Source organism: Ursus arctos, unplaced genomic scaffold (assembly GCF_023065955.2).
Source record: "Ursus arctos isolate Adak ecotype North America unplaced genomic scaffold, UrsArc2.0 scaffold_34, whole genome shotgun sequence".
NCBI lineage: Eukaryota > Metazoa > Chordata > Mammalia > Carnivora > Ursidae > Ursus > Ursus arctos.
Genome location: NW_026623030.1, coordinates 24,125,924 through 24,148,059, shown reverse-complemented (window position 1 = coordinate 24,148,059; position 22,136 = coordinate 24,125,924). Strand labels below are relative to the sequence as shown.

General features: G+C 47.7%; 1 protein-coding gene across 3 annotated transcripts in view; it reads right to left on the bottom strand.

Moving 5' to 3' along the window:
- PSMD9 (proteasome 26S subunit, non-ATPase 9) overlaps positions 1-22,136 on the bottom strand; it is a 50,009-nt gene that overhangs the window by 10,474 nt on the left and 17,399 nt on the right. For 2 of the 3 annotated variants that reach the window (XM_057306110.1, XM_057306111.1), the window contains 4 exons: positions 14,398-20,963; positions 7,581-8,104; positions 4,085-4,187; positions 718-929 (listed from right to left, as the gene is read on the bottom strand). In XM_057306110.1, coding sequence (XP_057162093.1) covers positions 718-929; positions 4,085-4,187; positions 7,581-8,000 — 735 coding nt within the window. In that variant the 5' untranslated portion in view covers positions 8,001-8,104; positions 14,398-20,963. The remainder of the gene's footprint in view (positions 1-717; positions 930-4,084; positions 4,188-7,580; positions 8,105-14,397; positions 20,964-22,136) is intronic. The other variant, XM_026514828.4, reaches the window with a different exon arrangement.

Genomic DNA, 22,136 nt, shown 5'->3' with positions numbered 1-22,136 from the left:
CATAAAGGGTCATATATGATTCCATTTAGATGAAGTATCCAAAATAGGCAAATTCATAGACAGAAAGCAGACTGGTGGTTGCAGGGGGATGGGGGAGACAGGACTGGGGGGTGATGGCTAATCACAGGGTTTCTTTTCAGAATAATGAAAACGTTCTAAAATTCCTTGCAGTGACGGACGCACAGCTCTGTGAATACACTAAAAGCCACGGAATTGTATACTTCAAATGGGTAAATTTTATGGTGTGTAAACTGTTTCTCAATAAAACCATTTAAAACTCGTAAAAATATGCCAGGTAAGAGCTAGAACTCACTTGGCAGGACAGCTGGTGCAGAGCAAGGACTCAGTGAATGGCAGCTACTGTTGTCCTTCTCATGTCTACTACTCAGTGCCCGGCCGAAATAAGCCCAAGAAGAGATCCTCTTTCCCTCTCTCGGAATATTTCTCACCTTCTACCTGTGTCTCGGGCCCCTCCCTGACCAGGTTAGTGGCAGCAGGGGCTGACTCCTCTCCAAAACCCTGGCCCCGGCACAGGGCTGGCCCCCAGGGCTCGGTCAGTGTGTGCTAAGTAAGTGGGTGAAGTCCAGCCGCAGCATGGACAGACGGCGGGTCTGTCTGTCCACGGTCTCCCTCCCCAACCCCCGCACCCCCAGCCTGAGGCTACCTGAGGCGCAGCACCCCCTGGGGGTGGACTTAGGTGGTGGGGTTCTGGCTTACCGCGATACTGGCGGGGGAGCCGGGGCTGATGCTGTTCACTTTGGCAAAGGCCTGAGGGGGGCTGAGGCCCTCGCTTTGGCCCAGGTTGCGGCTCATGGCCTCTTTGTGGGCCTCAGCCGTGTCGCGGGCCTGCTTCTCCTTGTCGCGAGCGTGCAGCTGGTGCAGGGCCTCTTCCACCTGCTTCATGACCGCCTTGTGATCGTTCTGCAAGCCTGGGAGGAGGACACCCCATCAGGGGACGAGGAAGACAGCTGAGGACACCAGACTCCCACATCCACTCACTGAACAGTTAACAAGCCCTTACTCCCGGCCAGACACTGGGCTAGGGGCTGAGGACAAACCTGTGGCCAAGACAGGAGGCCACCCTCGTGATGCTCGCAGTCCGACAAGGGAAGCCACCCAGGAACAAGTCATCATAACGATGACTGTTGCTGAGGGCGAGCCAGCCAGGACCCGACCTTGCCAGTCTAGATCAGGGAAGACTTCCCAAAGGCAGCGCTGTTTCAACAGAGACTTGAAAGGTGAGGAGAAGCAAAAAAATAGCCCCACTGAATCCATAGCCACCACCTCAAATGCATACACGGGGCAAGTGTGGTGGCCACGCAAATGAGTGACATGAGCTGGGTGTAAGAAGGACGTCACTTGTCTCCTAATGACCCTGGAAGGGAAAATGAAGCCTAAGTCCACCAATACATGGCAGGTGATGTTCAGTCTGGGAGGAGTAATAGCAGAAAAGCTGGAGATTAGAAATTTGGGGGTAAAATTGTCTTTTTCAGTACTGCGGGCTAATTCAAATGTGGTGAACTGGGGCGCCTGGCTGGCTCAGTTGGAAGAGCATGCAACCCTCGATCTCTGGGGTTGTGAGTTCGAGCCCCATGTTGCATGCAGAGTTTACTTACAAAAAACAAAAACAAAACAAAAAAACAACTTCTGAAAATAATTTTGCAAAAGAAGATCAATAAGAATTGCTCAGGGGCACCTGGATGGCTCAGTCAGTGAAGCGTCTGCCTTCGGTTCGGCTCATGATCCCAGGGTCCCGGGATCGAATCCCGTGTTGGGCTCCCTGCTCAGCAGGAAGTCTGCTTCTCCCTCTCCTTCTGCCTCTCCCCCAGCTCATGCTCTCTCTCTTGCTCACACTCTCTCAAATAAATAGGTAAAATCTTATTTAAAAAAAAAAAGAGAGAGAGAGAGAGAGAATTGCTCAACCAGATTCTTAAATATAATAAAATCATTAAGATACTGTGGTATTGGGGCACCCAGCTGGCTCAGTTAGAAGAGCATGCAACTCCTGATCTCAGGGTTGTGGGTTCAAGCCCTATGTTGGGTGCACAGATTACAAAAAAAATAAATAAATAAACTTAAAAAAAAAAAAAAAAAGACCGTGATGCCTGGGTGGCTCAGTTAGTAAGTGTCTGCCTTTGGCTCAGCTCATGATCTCAGGGTCCTGGAATCGAGCCCCGTGTCAGGCTCCCTGCAGGGAGCCTGTTCCTCCCTCTGCCTCTGCTTCTCCCCCTGCTTGTATTCTCTCCCTCTCTCAAATAAATAAAATCTTTTAAAAAATTAAAGAAAGTGTGATATTAGCAAAGAGGTATATCGACAGAATAATGCAAAAAACTAAGAGACCTAAATACGTCTGAAAATTTCCTATGTAACACTGCTAGCATTTCAAATTAATGGAGAAAGAACAGGCCATTTAATAAATGGTGTTGGAACATCAGAGTAACCATCTGGAAAAAAATCAGTCAGTGCCCTCTCTCACACGGTAGGCTCTGCTTCTCAAATTTCCCTCAGAATCCTAAATGCCAAGGAAAGCAGGCCACATCCCACAGGAGTCTGAGGGCTTAGCCAAAAGTCCCAAATTTCCCTCCAGTCTTAACATGGTTTTTCCCTACTCTGGATCTTCCACTTGTTTCAATACAAAAACAGTTTGCTTCTTTTCCCAAAACCTTCAAGGAAAAGTGATGCTCTGAGATGCTGTTCTAGGATCATATGGCAGCCCTGAGGAGCATCTGGCAGTTCAAGAGGTATCTCACTCCTATGGTTACTTGTGCCTCCAGTGAGAAGCTCAGCCTTATACCAAAACAGGCTCTGGATTCAAACACAGAAAACAGAGGTCATGAAGTGAAAAATGTGCACAGTATATTTCCCACTGACAGGACTTTGTGGGAGAGGCTGCCGGTTGCCCACCCATAGCAGGGGAGAATAAGGGCCCCAAACACATTCCCATGCTAGTCCCCAGAACCTGCCACTATGTTACTTTCCGTGGCAAAGGGGGCTTTACAGATGTGGTTAAGTTCAGGACACTGATTAGGGAGATCAACCTGGATTACCCAGGTCGGGGGGCCCAGTGTGATCACAAGGGTCTTCATAAGTGAAAGTGGGAGGCAGAGAGTGAGAGAAAGAGGGGGGATGGTGGGACCAGAGGTTGGGAGGTGCAGCTGCCGGCTTTGGGGACACAGGCACCTCCAGAAGCTGGGAAAAGGTAAAGAAACGGGCTCTTCCCTAGAGCCTCCAGAAGGAACAAAGCCCTCCAACACTTCGATCTTAGCCCAGTGACACCCATTTGGATATCTGATTATTGTAAGACAATAAATGTGTAACATGTGAACCCATGAAGTCTGTGGGTATTTGTTACAGCAGAAACAGAAAACCAATATACTCCCCAACCGCTACTCTCAACTTGTTCCTCAATTACAGACAAATACCTGATTTTATTTAGGACAGTGACATGCCCACCACGGGGTACATTCCCCAACATGTCTTACAGCAAGAGGGGTTTAGGAGGGGAAAGCAGAAATCAATGCAACAAGGTGGAGGGGGGGCCTGCAGGACAGGTCCTTCCTACCTTCTTCCTTCCCTTCCTTCCTGCTTGGCACATGGACATGGTGACCCTAACGATGGACAACGTGTCCTAAGGATGGCAGAGCCTGGGATCTGAAGGCCAGCCCTGCACTGGCAACCTCCATATGTCTGTACTGAGGGATGGAACACTCCCTTGTAAGTGACCACAGTCAGGTCACCACCTTTACCAGGTGAATGTATTTCCTAACACATAACTGATTTGATTAGGATTGTAAGCGATTTGTGACTTGGGTTTCTATCATCATTTTGGAAAAGTTTCCACAGTGAAAACTTAAGTGAACTTCAGTTTTAAGTCCTTAAAAACAAAATGAAAAATGAAACCATAAATTTCGAACCCTAGAGGCCACCCCATTTCCTCAGTTCTCAGTCCCTGGATGGGGAGAGCGAGCTAATCCCATCAAGGTGGAAGAGAGGGAAGCAGAGAACATGAACTAGTGAGCTCTCACTCGTGCGCCTTCGGCCTCCCTCGCTGCAAGCCGGGGGGTCGGCCGCGCGCGCCACTCACAGACAATGTTGTGCCTTGCGGTTCGAACTTGGTACAGGTCCACGTCTGAGCGGGGGTAGCCCTCGCAGTCCACCAGCGGCTCGTTCATCCCCACACCTTTTTGCTGGAGGGAAGAAACATGCTTAAGATGTCACAGGTATGAAGTCCTCAAGACCTTTTTCCCTTTGCAGCCATCATCAAGGCGACAGGAATCAAAGCTGCCACACACTGATCACGCAGCACAGGCCACATACTTGCCCCAAATGCTCCCACAACTGCCCTCTGAGGGGGGCACTATTTTTTTATTGACTTTTAATAACACAAGTAATGCATGAATCCGTTCTCCTCCTTTGAAGTTGGAACAGTGCAGATAAAACTAAAGACTCTTTTGAGCTTCGTCCCCAAGGCCAGCCTCTTGGACTCCTCCAAGCCCTCCTTCCTGCAGCAGCTGATACCTGGCTGGTGGCCTTGGAAGCCGCAGGGGAGTGAAAACCCCAAAGAGCAACCAGCTGTGGCAAGACTTTGGTTCTTTCCGAAAGTAAAAAGGGATCTAAAAGGGATTTCAAAGAGGTTTTCATGCCTTGAAGGACACACTGATACCAACTGCCTCTGGGGAAAGGAATTGGGTGGCTAGGGGACACGGAAAGAAGAGGGACTTTTCATTTTCTAACCTTTTGTAGACTTTTTGAATTTTGACCATGGACGTGTATTCCCTATTCAAAACAATACATTTAACATTTTAAAGTCTTTTCCTATGTAAGTCAGAGCAGGGTGCACAACGGCAATGAAACGCATCGTGTGATGGAGGACAGAGTTTCCAGTCGGTTAGACCTGAATCTGAATCTCAGTTCTGCCGTGTACATTCTGGGTGCCCTTGGTTAAGACCTTCCCTCTCCCCAAGCCTCAGCTTCCTCAATTATAAAATGGGAATAATGGCACTCGCCTCCCTTCCCACCTGTCGTGAGAATGAATGAGCTGACCTGCGTAGAGTGCTTAGCACAGTGCTAGGCACATTCACAGTAGGGTGAATAGTGGCCCCCAAAAGATGTGTCCCAAGTCCCAACCCTCTAGAACCTGTAAATGTGAACTTATCTGGAAAAAAAGGATCTTTGAAGATGTAATTAAGGCTCTCAAGATGAGATCATCTTGGATTTAGGGTGGGCTCTCAATCCAATGACAGGTATCCTTGCAGAGAAGAGAGGGAGCTCCGCGACACAGAGAAGATGGTGTGACCAGGGGCATAGACTGGAGTTATCCAACTGCAAGCCAGGGATGGCCAGCAGCCACCAGAAACTAGGACGGAGGCACAGAACAGATTCTCCCTCAGAGCCCCCAGAAGAAACCAACCCGGCCGACATCTCATTTATTCATGGCACTGAATAATATTCTACGGTTTAGAGGTACCACAATTTATTTATCTATTCACCTACTTAAAGATATCTTGGTGGCTTCAAGTTTTGGCAATTGTGAAAAAAGCTGCTATAAACATCATGAAGGTTTTTGTGTGAACACATTTGCAACTCCTTCGGGTAAATACCATGGACCCCAACTGCTGGATGGTATGGTAAGAGAATGCTTAGCTTTGACAGAAACTACCTTACTTTTGCATTCCCACCAGCACCGAATCAGAGTTCCTCCACATCCTCACCAGCATCTGGAGTTGGAATTGTGGTGAATACTGGCCATGTTGACACCCATGCAGTAATACCTTGCAGCTGTTTTAATTTGCCTTTCTCTGATGACATATGACCTGCAGCGTCTTTCCATATGCTTATTGGCCATCTATAGATCTTCTTTGGTGAGGCGTCTGTTAAGGTCTTTGACTGATTTTTTAACCAAGTTATTTGTCTTTTTAGGATTGAGGTGGAAGAGTTCTTCATATTTTCTGCATCCCTTGCTAGATATCTGCAAATAGTCTCTGCCATTTGGCAAACTGTCTTCTCCCTCTCCTGACTGTGTCTTTTGAGACACGTGTTAAATTCTGATGAAGTCCAATTTATCTATTTTTTCTTTCGTTGCTTTGATTTTGGCACCACATCTAAGAAGGTTTTGCCTGATCCAAAATCACAAAAATTTACTCCTATGCTTTATTCTAAGAGATTTATAGTTTTAGCCCCCCCTCTTTTTAAAAACAATCACAGAGCAGGACTTCAGGCTTAAAGCTTTCAGCCAGCAATGGTAGCTAGTAAAAAGGAACGAACATATTATATCACCTTGATATGCATTTTTATCTTATATTTAAGGGGGGAAATCCCAGTTTTTTTCATATGCTGTAGAGTTATAAAATTTTCATTTCAGATAAATTTACTTAAGTAAAAAAGTGGATCAACGTAAAGAAAAATACCAAGGAACGGCAGTACAGGAGGTATTATGGATACAGCATCCTGTCTGAGGTATAAAATAAAGTTTGGAAAACTGTTAGCATAACGCTTGAAAACACAAGTTCTGAATTCAACAGGCCTAAGATCTGAATCTCATTTTGTGACTCTAAGCAAGTAACTTCCCCTTTCTGAGCCTCACGGTAACATACTAACTTCACAGGGTGGTTGTGTGGATTTCATGATATAACACACAGGTAAACCATCACAGGCATATAATCAGCACCCAGTAAAACAGTAGTACACTGGCCTCCATTTGATGCTTCCATCTTACTCCCATCACCTAAAACGCATTCCATCCACACTACATAGAATGTATTTAATTCATTTTTCCTCTGCAAATTGATTGTGGTTTTACACTAAGTGTCATAAGAAAAACTTTCAGTTTTGATGCCAGATAGACCTGGGAACTAGCCCCACCACAGCTACTTCCTAGCTATGTGACCCTAGACAAGGGTTTGCCTCACCCTGGGCCTTAGTTCCCTCCCTACGCAATAATGGTAATGAGCCTACCTGTCACTCAAAGCTCGGTCTTTGGAGCAGTAGCATCAGCATCGCTGGGAATTTGCGAGAAATACAACATCTGCACCTGCACGCCCTGTCCTCATCAGAAACGGAATTTTAACAAGATCCCCAGGTGCTTGCCAAACACATGAAAGCTTAAGAAGTTCTGACGTAAAGTGGGTTAGCAAAGCACAGACCTTCTGGTACACGTTCAACAACGACTGACAATGGTGGTGATTATCACCCTGCCTCTGCAAATTTATTAGCTCTGTGGCCTGAGGCAGGTTTAAGTTAAGTAACGTCTCTGTTTCCTCATCCCTAAAATGGGGGGAATAACAGAACTCACCTCAAAGGTTGCTGCGAGGGTTAAATGAGCTAACCAACTCAAAGCAATTAAAACAGCGCCCGGCATAAGGTAAGGGCTCCATAAACGCTCGCTGTAATACCAATACCTATTGCTCTTAGTTGCAAATGTTGTTTGCCTCCTGCCTGCTGCCGACAGAGGCCGCAGTTGCCGCGCTCTGGGCCTCCCAGGGAGAGCTCAAACACTGACCGCCCCGGCTCCCCAATCCTCCCACATCAGGAGGCCCCGGGCTCCCCCTACGACGGCCCGGGAGCCCTGAGCCCACACTCACGCTCTCCAGCACGTCATAATTGGCTTTGATCTGCGCCTCGATCTCCTCCTTGCGCCGTATGAGCTCCTGGACGTCGCTGACAGTCACCGCACCAGCCTGCATGGAGTCTTCGCTCTGCCTAGCTTCCCCCTCCGACATCGTGGACCTCCGCGCAGGATCCTGGACACCAGGCTTCCCGGCTTCCTGGATGCGGACGCCCGAGGAGACTGCGGCTACGGCTCCGCCCGAGGGCCAAAATTCCTCGGCCCTCAGAGAGCCCGCGTGGAAGGGAGGGGCGTGGTTCTTGTGGGGGTGGCGTCGCCGGAAACCACACCCTGCTGGAACAACTCCTCTGGTGACTGGGGAAGACCAGTATGGGGAGGAATGGGTTCCAGGTCCCTCATCAGCTAGAACAGAATGATCTCTCCCTCGATGACTCATTTGCTTTCCACATTCATTCAGCAGACATCTACTGAGTGCCTACCATGTTTGTGCCAAAGCACTGTGCGGGGCGCTCCAGTTCAGCTCTTCACATCTATCCAGCCCTTGAGAGTTAACAAAACACATTCAGATTCCTTATCCCCCCATTTTTAAAAAAGATTTTATTTCTTTAAAATTATTTTTTTAGGGGCGCCTGGGTGGCTCAGTCGTTAAGCGTCTGCCTTCGGCTCAGGGTGTGATCCTGGAGCTCTGGGATCGAGCCTCACTTAGGGCTCTTCCGCTGGGAGCCTGCTTCTTCCTCTCCCACTCCCCCTGCTGTGTTCTCTCTCTCGCTAGCTGTCTCTCTCTCTGTCCAATAAATAAATAAAATCTTTTAAAAATAAAAAATAAATAAAATAAATAAAATAAATAAAATTATGTTTTTTAAAAAAATTTTTTAGAGAGAAAGAGCGTGCACGTGGGAGGTGGGGAGGGGCAGAGGGAGAAGGAGAGAATCCTAAGGATGCTCCACGCCCAAAACACGGGGCGGGGGGGGGGGGGGGGGGCGCTCCATCTCACGACGCTGACATCGCGACCTGAGCAGATATCAACAGTCAGATGCTCAAAGGACCGAGCCACCAGGCACCCTAAGATTTTATTATCTTTAAGTAATCTCCAAACCCAAGGTGGGGTGGAACTTGCAACCACTCCCCCACCCCCCGGAGTCGCATGCTCCCCTGGCTGAGCCAGTCAGGGGCCCCTCCTTATCCCCCATTTTACAGACCCTACAAGCTTAGGTTCAAGTCTGGTTCTTGCCACTTACTGCAACGTACATGACCTTGGGTAAATTACTTCACTACTCTGAGACTGTTTCCTCATCTATAAAATGGTTGGATATTGATAGCAATATATCTCAGAGCTGTCATTTTGCCAACAGATATTTTCTGAATGTCTCCTATATGTCATACACTGTCCCAGGAGCTGAAAAGGTAAAGAATTGAGTTATGACTCAGTGCCTCTTACATATTAAGGCTTCTATAAATTTTTGCAAAAATAGTGATGATCATAATGTATCAAATGTGCCAGCCACTGTTCTAAGTGCCTTACATGTATCAATTCCACAACCTTGTGAAACCAGGATTATTATTGTCCTCATTTGACAACTGAGAAAACCCTTTCAATAACCAACTTGCCCAAACAGCAGAATGAGCTTGCACATTTTCAACCCAGCTTAACCAAATGATGAAACTTGGCATCTAAACATGTGCCCCCTAATATTTTGCACCGAAAAGGACACACCATCACCCATGTAGTATTCAAACATGTTTGTCCTAAATCTAATCAAGGTAAATAAACACAGGGGCTCCTGGGTGGCGCGGTCGTTAAGCGTCTGCCTTCGGCTCAGGGCGTGATCCCAGCGTTCTGGGATCGAGCCCCACATCAGGCTCCTCCGCTGGGAGCCTGCTTCTTCCTCTCCCACTCCCCCTGCTTGTGTTCCCTCTCTCGCTGGCTGTCTCTGTCAAATAAATAAATAAAATCTTAAAAAAAAAAAAAGGTAAATAAACACAAATCCAAATTAAAGAGCACTCTTCAAAACAACTGGCTTGGACTCTTCAAAAAAGGTCAGCGTTGTGAAATAAATATATACAAGCTAGGCAATTGCCTAGCTTAAAGACTAAACAGACACAACAATTAAATGCAACGTGTGATCCTTGATTGAATCCCAGTTCCCCTCAAAAACAAACAAACAAGCAAACAAACAAGCAAAAAACCCTGTAAAGGACATTCTTGGGACAACTGGGGGAAATTTGAATATGGATAGTGTAGTCTTGATGGGAATGTCCTGATTTTGATGCTGGTACTGTGGTTATGTAAGACAATGTCCTTAGCAAATGCACCCTGTGGTATTTAGGGGCAAGAGAGGCAACTTACTTTCATATGGTTCAGAAAAAAGTACAAATACATATTTGTAGACAAGAGAATGATAAGGTAAATGTGATAAAGTATAAATAATTGGTGATTCTGAGTGAAATATATACTAACATTCTTCTTACTATCTTTGCTACTTTTCTATAAGTTTGAAATTCTTTCAAAATAAAGGGTTACAAAAGTAATCTTTACACAGGAAAAAAAGTAGAGTTGATTACATCCGGCCTCCTATATTTTGTTCAATTATCTTTTTTACTTTTTCAAAGTATTTAATTTATTTATTTGAGGAAGAGAGAGAGCACAAGCAGGGGAAGGAGCACAGGGAGAGGGAGAGGCAGACTCCCCATTGAGCAGTGAGCCCCACGTAGGGCTTGATCCCAGAATGCTGAGATCATGACCAGAGCCAAATGCAGACGCTTAACCAACTGAGCCACCCAGGCTCCCCTCAATTATCTTTTTTAAATAAACTAACATTTCTAACATTGACACACACACACACACCCCCCAAAAAAAGAAAAGAGACATGATAACTAAACACAATGCATAATCCCTACTTGGCTATTTGAATTTTTTTAAAAATGAAAAGCAGCAGGGGCACCTAGCTGTCTCAGTTGGAGAACCATATGACTCTTGATCTTGGGGCTGTGAGCTCCAGCCCCACTTTGGGTGCAGAGATGACTAAAAAAAAAAATTTAATTTAAAATTTTAAAAAATTAAAAGCAGCAGCTTTAAAGGACATTATTGGGACAACTGTTGAAATTTTTAATACAAACTTTATATTAGATGATAGTATTGTATCAATGTTAAATTTCCTCAGTAAGATAATGGTGATGTAATTATATAACAGAATCTCCTTATTCAAAGAGCTGAATGCGGAAGTATTTAGAGATGTAGTGTCATAATTTCTGGAACTAACTTGCAAGTGGTTTAGGAAAAAAGTTACACATACACATGCCTAAATATAAAGGTGGTGGGGGTGGGGGAATAGAGAGAAAGAGAGAGAGATTGAGGGAAAGGCAAAATGTTACAACAGGTAAGTGAAGGATATATGGAAGTTTGTGGAAACGATCTTGCAATTCTTGAGGTTTGAAATGTTTCCAAATAAAAAGGGCAGAGTGAAGATTCCTACCCATGCCTCTTGTGCTGCAGGTGTGGGAAGATTTCCACTGGTCTGAAACCACAGCTATTGTTTAAGTCACTATATGACGTTATTATCAATACTGTCATTATTATAAACCTAGATCCAGGGCCTGCTACTGGATCTCAAATCCATCCATTTCTTCCTCAGCCACTCTCATCCCAAAATCCCAATCTTTTTCCAGATTGCAGCAGCCCCTGACGCTGTCTTCTATATCACGCCATTCACCCATTCTCCACATTAACAGCCAGAATCACCTCCCCGAAGAGGAACACTGTCACTCTGCTGCTTAAAAGCTTTCAACGGCTTTCCAGTGTGCTTCTCTTGGCTTTCATGACCCTTCTCATCCCTGCTTGCCTTTGGGGATACACACACACACACACACACACACGTGCATGCACACACATACACAAACTTATTTTCCAGTCACACTGAACTTCTAGCAGTTTCTGGCACATTTACTGCTGTCTCCCTTAGCACTGGGTCTTAGCACCTGCTCATCTCTCCTCTAAAACACCATCTCAGGGAGCGCCTGGGTGGGTCAGTCAGTTAAGCGCCCACTCTTTATTTCATATCAGGTCACCATCTCAGGGTCCTGGGATTGAGCCCCACGTCGGGCTCCAAGGTCAGCTCGGAGTCTGTTCATCCCTCTCCCTCTGCTCCTCCCCCAGCTTGCATCTCTCCCACTCTCAAATAAATAAATAAAATCTTTAAAAAAATTAAAATAGGTACATGAATAAATCTTAAAAAACAAAAACAAAAACACCATCGCAGGCCAGGCTGATTCCAGCTCCTCTTTCAAAGATCCAGCTCAAACATTACCTCCCCTGGAAATCATTCTCTGACCCACCCCAAAGCTAGGGGTGCTGTTTACTGCACCTCCCACTTAGTATTGTAAATGCATGTTTACCTGTATGACCCAGGCACTAAGGACTCTTAGAGTACGTGGGCTGAGGCTTATCTTCAAATGTTTGTGAGTGAGTGTTTAATAGACAATGCAAAGAGAACAGGCTGAGGGAACAATGTGCTCCTTCCCCATTCCTGTTGTCCTGGCTCATCTTATCTGCCGTGTCCACCGATAGCCAACAAAGCCTTTGTTCTAGAAAGCTGCCACAATCGAGGAGAATCTAAATTGTTTGTCTCTTCCAAACATCCACATTGTGCTCATTTTTATTCCAGAACAAGGAGGCCAAGAGATAAGGAATTGGGAAATAGAACCAGGAAGCTGGAGCTCCCCCAGGAAGACACGGCTGGTCGTACTTCATACGGCCTGCCTTCAGGACTCAGCAAATTTTCCTTATTTGCCCTCCTGCCCCCGGGAGTCAGACAAACTGGCAAGTCAATTACCTTCAGTCCTGTAGCTATAAACCAAGGACCTGGACTTCAGGGTCCAAATTGTGTGAGTTGTGTTTGTATGAGTTGGTTCACTAAGAGTTTTTATTTATTTACTTTTTTAAAGTAGGCTCCAGGGGCACCTAGGTGGCTCAAGTTGGTTGGGCATCTGACTCTTGATTTTGGCTCAGGTCATGACCTCATGGTTGTGGTAGTAGGCTCTGAGTCAGGCTATGCACTCGGTGGGGAGTCTGCTTGAGATTCTCTCCCTCTTCCTCTGCCCCTCCCCACTTCCTCATGCACGCACTCTCACTCTCTCTCTCTCTAAAATAAATAAACCTTTAAAAAAAAAAAGGATTTTTTGGGGGGGCGCCTGGGGGGCGCAGTCGTTAAGCATCTGCCTTCGGCTCAGGGCGTGATCTCAGAGTCCTGGGATCGAGCCCCACATCAGGCTCCTCCGCTATGAGCCTGCTTCTCCCTCTCCCTCTCCCTCTGCCCCTCCCCACCCTCCTCTGCACACACTCTCTCTCAAATAAATAAAATCTTAAAAAAAAAGAACTTTAAGTCAATGGATTTCACATACAAATTCAAATTTCTAGCTTCATTTGAACAAAATCTGGCCAAATTAGGCCCACATCCCCACAGGCGACAACAGCTGGAGCTGAGTAATCATTGTTCTTATGGACAAAGCATGAGTGTACAACTCCACAACCTTAAGCAGCTCTTTTCTCTTTTATGACACTCTCCAGACATCCCTACATTAATGGCCTCTCAGACCCTTTTCATTTGTAGAAATCCTAAGGTTCTCCAGGAACAGTAAGTCACACCAGGAAAAATGAGAAAACAGGACTGAGAATAGAGGGAATGAATCTCAACTCTACCGCTTACTAGTATGAACCGCTTAGCTTCTGAGCCTCAGTTTCCTGAACTGTAACATGGTTATAATAAAAATACCTACCTTACAGGGTTGTTATGTTAATCACATCGTACTAGACACAGAGTCACTCCTATCCCTATAGGTAGTAGAGACTCAAAGCTCTCCCTAATATTCAGAAATGGGAAAAGAGGGTCAAAAGAGATTAAGCAGTGCATCGGCGGCAACTCAGCAGCTCCCAGGCCAAAGCTAACTCCTCTATTACCCTTGTAAAGAATGAAAGTCATCTGAACCGAAGGGTGGGTGTTGTTTGAAAGCCTGGAAACTTTGGACGATGAGGACCCAGGTTCAGTCCTGAAGGCATCAGTATTTGACCTTGAGTAACCTTGCCCCGGCTTATGCAATGATGGAGCCACTGACGTGATAGCGGTTTCACCGGAGAGGAAAGAGAGAACCCCTTTGATGTGTCCTGGGCCTTAGGCCAGAGCAGTTGCTCAGCCTCTGGGCCATTGCTCTCCTCTGCCCACTCTCCAGTCATGAAGGCCTCCCACTCCCTAACCTCAGGCAACCAGAGCCCTGGAGCAGCTCCTACAGGCTCAGGAAAGCCCATTATGGATTCTTCAGGAAGTTTGCAAACCATTTATTTTTAACACCAGCGTTACCTAACATTAAGTTCCACTAAAAATTAAATTTTAAAACTGCAAAAATTTAAGATAAGCTTACAACTAAAACCGTAATTTAAAAAACAAAAAAATATCTGTAGCTATTTAACTCTGATGTTGTACCATGAAAGCAGCCATAGACAGTCTGTAAATGGATGGGTACCACTGTGTGCCAATAAAACTTTATTACAAAAACCGGTAGTGAGGGGAAAAAATAGACTGTGGTCCAGATTCGGACCAGGGGCTGTAGACTGTCCAAGCACTTGGTCCCCAGGGTGAAATGGGACAGGCTGGTTATTTCGGGGCTGGGAGTTAGGAAGCTCCTTGCAAGAAGGATGAAACAATTCTGTGATCGCACTGAAGGGCTGAGGGGGTCCAAACCAAGGGATTTACCAGTGCTTTACCACCTCCGAGGCTTTTCCGGTTTTACAGGGGAAGGCCTCAATCCAGTGCATGAAGGTATCCACCCAAACCAGGAGTTACCTGGACCCATGCATTCAAGCCATGTGTGAAGTCATGTCCCAATCTGCCGATCTTCCCCGGGGTAACGGCTACTTGCTCTCCGCCTCTGGGGATCTGTGAACGGGAGAATGGGTTCTCCTTCTGGCAGACTTCACACGGTTTTAAAATGTTTTTAGTATCCTATCTAAATTTCTCCCCGTAAAGAGTTTGTATGTCATTTGTAGGGTTTTGTCGCGACCGAAATGGAAGGTTTAGTGTAGGGTGTTCCGGACCTTCCATCGGTGAGCCGCTGACAGGAGCAGCCTACCATCCTCTGCCAGGAGCCCGCCTGTAGACTGGGGAGTGTGCCCCTGTTCTGTTGCCCGTTGTCTTTCCTCTGAAGAGCAGGGTCCTTCCTGGGTTATGGGGCCATCCCAGACTAGGGGGGCAACCAAGGGGTCGTTGACCTGGCAGCTGATTTTGCTGCAGCCTCGGCCAATCTATTCCCTTCCGATACTTCTTCTGTTCCTTTTTGGTGCCCCTTGCGATGTATAACTGCTATTTCTGGGGGCTGATGTATGGCTTGTGGAAGCCGTGTGATTTCCTGATGATACTTGATAGAACCTGAAGCCGTTAGAAAACATCTCTTTCCGTGCTGGACCATGGGCGTGTAGGCCCAGGAAGGCATATTGGGAGTCATTACACATATTGACACTTTTGTCCTTACTGAGCTCTGAAGCTTGCGTGAGGGCCCTCAGCTCAGCCAGTTGGGTGCTTGACCCAGGTGGGAGAGGGCTGCTCTCTACTGTTTCATATGAAGATCCAGCCTTTCGGGTGCCCTGTTCAACAAATGAGCTCCCATCAGAAAATAAAGTCCATTCTGGATTTTCTGTTGGGGTTTCTTTCTAAGTCCTCCCGGCCAGCAGAGGTTGGGGTTATGATTTGTTGACAGTCATGCTCTGGTCCTGTGCCTTCTTCCGGAAGGAAGGTGGCAGAATTTAAAGTTTTTATTTGCATGACTGGGCCTTCCAGGAAGAGGGCCCGGTACCGCAGAAGGCAGCTGTCCGTGAGCGAGTGGCTGCTATCAGTTGATAGGACGCCTTGAATATTATGAGGGGTGTAGACAATAAGATCCTGTCCCAAAATTAGTTTTGTAGCTTCCTACTGGCTGCTGAGCTGGCCCCTGGGCCTGGGTTAGGACACCCAAGTCCATTCCCTTTCTTTCTGTCACATCCGAGTTGTAAGTCTTCCCGGTAGGAAGACTTAAAGCTGGGGCACTGAGCAAGGCCCTCTTGAGATTTTTAAAAGCTTTTTCTGACTCTGGATCCCACGCTAATAGATGGATACCAGCTGTCTGTGTGTCCTTGATCGGCCAATAGTGGGGGTGTCCTATTTCTCCATATCCTGGTATCCATGAGCGACAGTGTCCTGCTATGCCCAAAAAACCTTTCCGGCAAGGGAGAGTTGTGGGGTCCTTAAGCTGTATGGGAACGGTCACTGCTGTTAAGACCTGACCCACTTCAGCCTGAGTGGCCCAGACCTGGGAATTAAGAGAAGTGCCGGGCTCCCAGGCATTAAGAGTGAGAGAAATTTGATCTCCCCAGGTACATCCCAGAAAGCGAGAAGAAAATTTGGCTTACGGGTCGCCCAGTGACACCCTAATGTCGACACTGCCGTTGAACAGTTGGCCTGGGGCAAAGAGTTGAACAGAAAAGGTGGCTCCAATATCAGGAAGAAAATTGACTGGTTTTCTTTCTGTTTCCAAAATTACCTGAGGCTCTGGGTTCCCTCTGGTGAGCTATTTCGGAGAAGCCACCATGGAGAGCCCCAGGCCCCAAAAGTTCCAATCAGGGGCACTGCCCCCGAGCCCTCGCAGATTGAGGTTCCCGAGGACATTCAGATTTCCAGTGTCCACCGCCACAAGTGGGACAAGGGTTACAGGGCCTTGGTTTTTGCCAACAGGGGCATTCACACTTCTAATGTCCTGGTGGCCACAGAGATGGCATTTGGTGCCAGAGCCTGGGGAGGCCGCGCTGGCAATGGCATACAAGGCCACAACCAAAGCCTCAGACTTCCTCTTGAGCTTCTCTTCCTCACTCTCCTCTTGGTCCTGACTGTAAAAGACCCACGGGCAGCCCATTAAAGCTCTCCTAGGGTCCCCTCAGGGCCAACAGCCAACTTTTGCAGTTTTTTTCTCCCAAGTAAGAATGATCTCAGCCTCGGGACAACCGGGTGGGGGAGACAGCTGTGTATTTAATGAGAGCCTCTCTCAATCTAAGAAAATTGTTGGGTTTTCTTCCTGAGTTTGGGTGGACAGTTTATTTACCAACAGACCCAGATACCCTTTACCAGAGACTCTGAAAGCGACCTTAACAATTGCCCATGAAAACTTTGAGACAGACAGACAAGATTAAATCCCACCATTTTTTTTTCCCAAAAGACCCAAATATCCTTTATCAATGCGTTAGCACTTTATCCTATTTGGAAAAGATCTAGATGTCATCCCATTTATCACCCAAACAAAACTTTCTTAACAATTATCCATGAAAACTTTTGAGACAGACAAGATTAACCGCCATTTTAACGAGAGCTTTTTTTGACCTTCAGCCAACCGAGATAGAATCATTCCTGGTTCTAAACCTCATCAGCTCGGACAGATGAGTAGATGCCATGATTTTTTTTTTTTCCACCAAAGTGGAAATATGCAGTCCATGCCAGGCCAGAGAAGACAGGGAGTTTCCCCGAAACAAAGGGAGTTTTGGCAGCTGCTTGGGAATATTCCTTGAAGTCTCCGTCCTGAGGCTGACTAACCAGGGCAGGCTCCAATGACAGCCATTAACCCGGAAAACAAATGAGGGAGAAACCCCCATATACCACTCAATCCCTCTGTGATACGGGCTTGGAAGTGCTGGTGATACAAATTTCCAAAGGGATCGTTAGGATCCTACTTGGGATCTTGAGAGGATCCCCAGTTGGGGTCTTGAGGAGATACAGCTGGGGCTCCAGTTGGAAACGGAAGCCACCCATGGGCTCACCCATCCCTTGATCCCGTATCTTTCAGCGGTGGCCAGAACCCCACATTTTTCTGCTTCAGAGAGGGTCTGATTTAACAGAAGCATTATATCCAGGTTTGGAAAACTCTGAGGTCCCCCTTCATCTCAGGTCTTGTAGTGGTCCCTCACTGCGGTCCCCTTGGAATACCACCGGCTCTTGCAGAGGGTAAAGCCCTTGAGCACCAGCAGGGGTTCGAAGATAGGGCGGACCAGGTTCGGGGACCTGATCTTACCTAGGAAGGTTGGAGCCAGGGGTGGAGATTCCCCTGCGGACCCCATTTGCCTATCAACTTTTATGTGGATGTGGTGTTCCTTTGTTTCTCCCGGAACGGGGGTGGGGGGAGGGTCCGGATCAAAGCAGCCAGGAGGCTGGGATCAATCCAAAAGAAAATGAGCCATATTTTTTCCAGTTAAAACCGGGAAGGTGAAGTCCCTCAGGTGGCCATGTCTCATCCTCCAACTTATATTGTGGTCATGCCCCAGAACAAAAGAAAATGAGTTGCCTTCGTCCAGGAAGGCATCCGAGTAAAGGATATTGAGTGATTTACGGGGCTGATACTTTTCCTATAGCCTATAATGCCAGGAAGGGACTCTAAAGGAGTAAGGGTCTTGATCAGGGAATTACCCACCTACAAGAAGAAACGAAAAGGTGTCCTTTACCTCAATTTCTTATAGTTGATCAGGGAGACTTGGGAAGAGGGGAAAAGGTGTCCCTCACCTCAGTTCCTCCTCCTCTTTTCCGGATGTGTGGCCCTAGCGACCCATGAGACTGACAGCCAGAGCCCCTGTCCTCTCTGCGAGGTGCTGGGAGGAGTCGCGCTTACCCAGGCTTGGCCCTACTCCCGAGAGCGACCCTGCGTTCCCCACCCTTAAGACTCCCTCTGAGGCTACACTAGACTCCTTTTAGTGGAGTCGTGGATACACTAGACTTAGTAGAGTTGTTCTGTCTGGCACAGCCACATGGGGGGACAAAATGGGGCACCCAGGGAGGGGAAATCCACCTGGGATAAGCCCTGATGGAACCAAAAAGTTGGCAGGGATCACTTAGATCTTAGTTCTTTTGCCCTGCTTGGCCATTCCTTCACACAGGTGGTGTAGCCAGTAATGCCCAGGATAGGAGGGGTCAGAAAAACGAGACTGTTCCTCACCAGAACAGGAAACTGTGAGTGAGGTCCCTCAGAGGCCACCCGGACCACTCGAAAGAGAATGTCCAGGGGACCATCCTGGGCTTTCCTACTCGTTCTCCTGGGGGAGGAATCAGCTGAGAAAATAGTTGTAGAGGGTTTCCTCTTTGGATACCCGGATGGGCAAGTAAGGAGCCAGGTCCCTCCAAGAGCCTTCGGGTGTCCAAGGGTAGTCTTGGTCAAGCCCCCCTATTGCTGCTCAGTTTCCCATAGGTCTCTCACATCCGGTGATCTGCACCGAAAGGAGTTCTGAGTCTTTACCAAACAGACATTCTCAACTTCTGTTGGGGGATCAAGTTGGAAAGGAGCCCAGAGAAACTGTCGGCCGAGACTTGAGGATGGCAGCCGCACTCATGGCTCCTGCATGGCTGACGGGTACCCTGCACGTGGCCGCAGTTACTTCCTCGAAGGGAGATAGAACAGCACATGTGTGTGCCTACCACAGGGGTGCACTGTCTGTAGAGAATTTTTAAAAAATAATAACGACTGCTAAAGTCTGTCAACTTTATTTTATCATTTTGTGCCAGAAACTCGAAACAATATCAATGCCGGTTGCTGGAGCAGACAGTTCCCACTCCCCACCGTCTTGGTACGTGAGTTGGGTAAGTGCTCATAGATAGATAGTGTTCTTGCTGCTGTTATTATGATAGTTCTAGGGTTTGTCAGGATTAGTGGTTTGTAAAGGCCAGAAATGCAACTCAAACTAGCTGAAGCAAAAGAGGGAAGATTCTGGCTCACCCAGGAGCATGCCTGGAACAAGGTGCTCAGATATTAGGACTCTGCCTATTTCTTTCCCTCCCCTGCTTTCCCTGGGCTGACTTTATACACAGGCATGTTTTCCCTCCGAGGAGGCAGATGGCCCGCAAAGCACCATTCTGTAAGTTTAACAAATACAGAGCTCAGAGAGGGGCTCTTCTTTAAGGAAAACTCCCAGGGCAAATCCACAGTGGCCAGCTCTGGTCAGGCTCACATCCCTGAAGCAGTCACAGGGATTCTCACCGGCTGTCCCCAAATCAGAGGGACAGGAAGGGAACGAGATGATTCCTGAAAGCAAAAGTGAAATGCTGCAGCTACAGAGTAGGAATGGACGCTGGCAGCAAATACCCAGGATATTCCTCGGTGGTCCCAGAGCTAAGCCCAGAAGACACCCTTCATCCCACATTGCTTGCACTGTTTGGAACACCGAGACTCAGAGAGGATCTGGGAGTAACCTGAGTTCATGGTCTCCAGAGTCCAGGGATCCTGTACCCCATGCCAAGAACTCTCTTGGACCCTCCAGGCCATCACTGATGCCTGGCGATACAGCTGCCTGTCCCCCCAAAGCTCACGCATGTGGGCTCTGTGCCCCAAGAGATAAAGACTAGCCACACCTAGCTGCCCCCGCCCCACTGTGCTACCCCGATAGCAGCCAAGCCCCCTGGCCAGCGCCCACCTGCTCCCAAGCTGCTGTCTGCCCTTGTTGGCAGGGGTGTGGGGCCTGGTGTAGAAAGGAAAAGTTCTATCCATGTGCCTCTGAATCCTCATTCCCTCTTTTGGGGACTCTGTAGCTGTGTTGATTCTAGGAAGCAGAGCGCAGGACCATTTGGCTGTTTTTAGGTCCAATTTTAAAAAGCAACTAAAGCCTTTTCGTTTATTTATGTTCTCTGAATATAATAAAGAATCACAAATAGGCCACTGGGCCGATCCAGTCCAAGCACAGCAGCTATGAACAGCTGGGTTTTCTGCTCAGCCCTCTTCCCTATGTTGACCTTGAAGAGAGGAGCCTTTCAAGTTCTGATGATGTTGCAACTATAAAACTCCCCAAAGCCCCCCTCCCCCCACAGCCTCAGAGATAAAACCCAAATACCCTAATCTAACATTCGAGACCCTCCCACATTCCTTATAATAACCAACATAATCAGTAACCATTAACGGAGCCTTACTATGGGCCAGGTATCAAGCAAAGCACTCTACACACATCAGCTCAGATGACCCTCATAACAACCCTATGAAGGAGGTACTATCTTAATTCTCATTTCACAGAGGAGAAACCTGGAGAAGCCACTTTTAGGCAATACGCTTGTGCGACGGAAACGTGAGCAAGGCACAGGGCCCAGAGTGGCCACCGGGCAGAATGCAAGCAGACTCATTAAGCGACTCACCTCGAAACTGTCATAGACCTTAATAACCACTGGGCTACTTACAACCAGGCACAGTTACCAAAAATGGGACAATTCCGGGACGCCTGCGTAGCGTCGTTAGGTGTCTGCCTTCGGCTCAGGGCGTGACCCTGGTGTTCCGGGATCGAGTACCACATTGGGCTCCGCGGCTGGGAGTCTGCTTCTTCCTCTCCCACTCCCCCTGCTTGTGTTCCCTCTCTCGCTGGCTATCTCTGTCAAATAAATAAATTAAAAATCTTTTTTAAAAAATGGGACAATTCCATACTTTCCCATACATCCTCACCCCACCCTATAACTGTGGCCACTCACCATCCCCTCGTGGCGGACCGTGCCTCTCCTTTGCTGTCCTGCCCGCTGCCTCCTTGCAGTGTATTCAATAAACTTCTCTCCTTTGCTCTGCCTTGAGCGAATTCTTCCGCCTCCTGCACCGCTGGCCCCCACCCAATCGGGAGTCCCCGTATTTGGTGACTCATTCAGAGGAGTCCCTGCTGGCCTAGGACTCTCCCCAGATTCTCTAGGAATTTCTCAGGACTTTCCCTTGATGGCTGGACTCTAGGATTCCTTGGAGAACTAATGACCTTCGACTGACGACCTCTCCAGTTGCTTGGAGAACTGGTTACTCCTCGGTGAGGATCCAAAGTCTCAAGGGGAACCCCTCGGATGGCCCTTGCCTGAAAGGGTGAGGGACGTGCCCTCTTGCCCTTCAGAGGGATCCTTCCCTCCCTCTCCTTTTGCTCTCTCTGGCCCTTCCGTGGCCTAATTCTAGTATTCCTCAGTCGACTGAAATTCTCTGGCTAGGGTGGCTCCCCGGTGTGATCTGAAGGTCTGAAGGCCTGTAAGAGCAAAGGACCCCTTTCCTCTCCTCTCCCAGTCCGTGCGGAGCTCATCCAGGGCAAATCTGCACACGTTACAGACTCAGTTGGGACCCTTTCCTGACGCTGATTCTCAGCCGCCCTGCTTCTCTTAGGCACCCCCCGCTTTCCCTTTATTCCCTCAGATCCAGCCGCCATCTTGATCTATAGGCAAAACACGTTCTTCTCCATCTGAGTGGCGAGTCCCCCACCTCCTTTTTCTGAGCTGGTTTGGCCACCAGGTGTCTAGCTTTCCCTGTTGCCCCAACAAGGATTGCTATGGCCATTTGCCATGACCCTCCCCTCAGTGGGACACCCTGGTAGAGTCAGTTGCCCTATATTAACATCTGGTTCTTCTTCAGGTCAGTGGCAGTGTGGGGCCAGGAACAAATGGTCAAGAAAGAATTCTTCAGATGTTTTTGTTGCAAAAAAGGTGCTTTTGTTATTGTACAGGGACAGGACCCGTGGGCAGAAAGACCCTAACTGGGATTGTGAGGAGTGACCGATTATAGAAACTTGTTAGTTAGTGGGGGT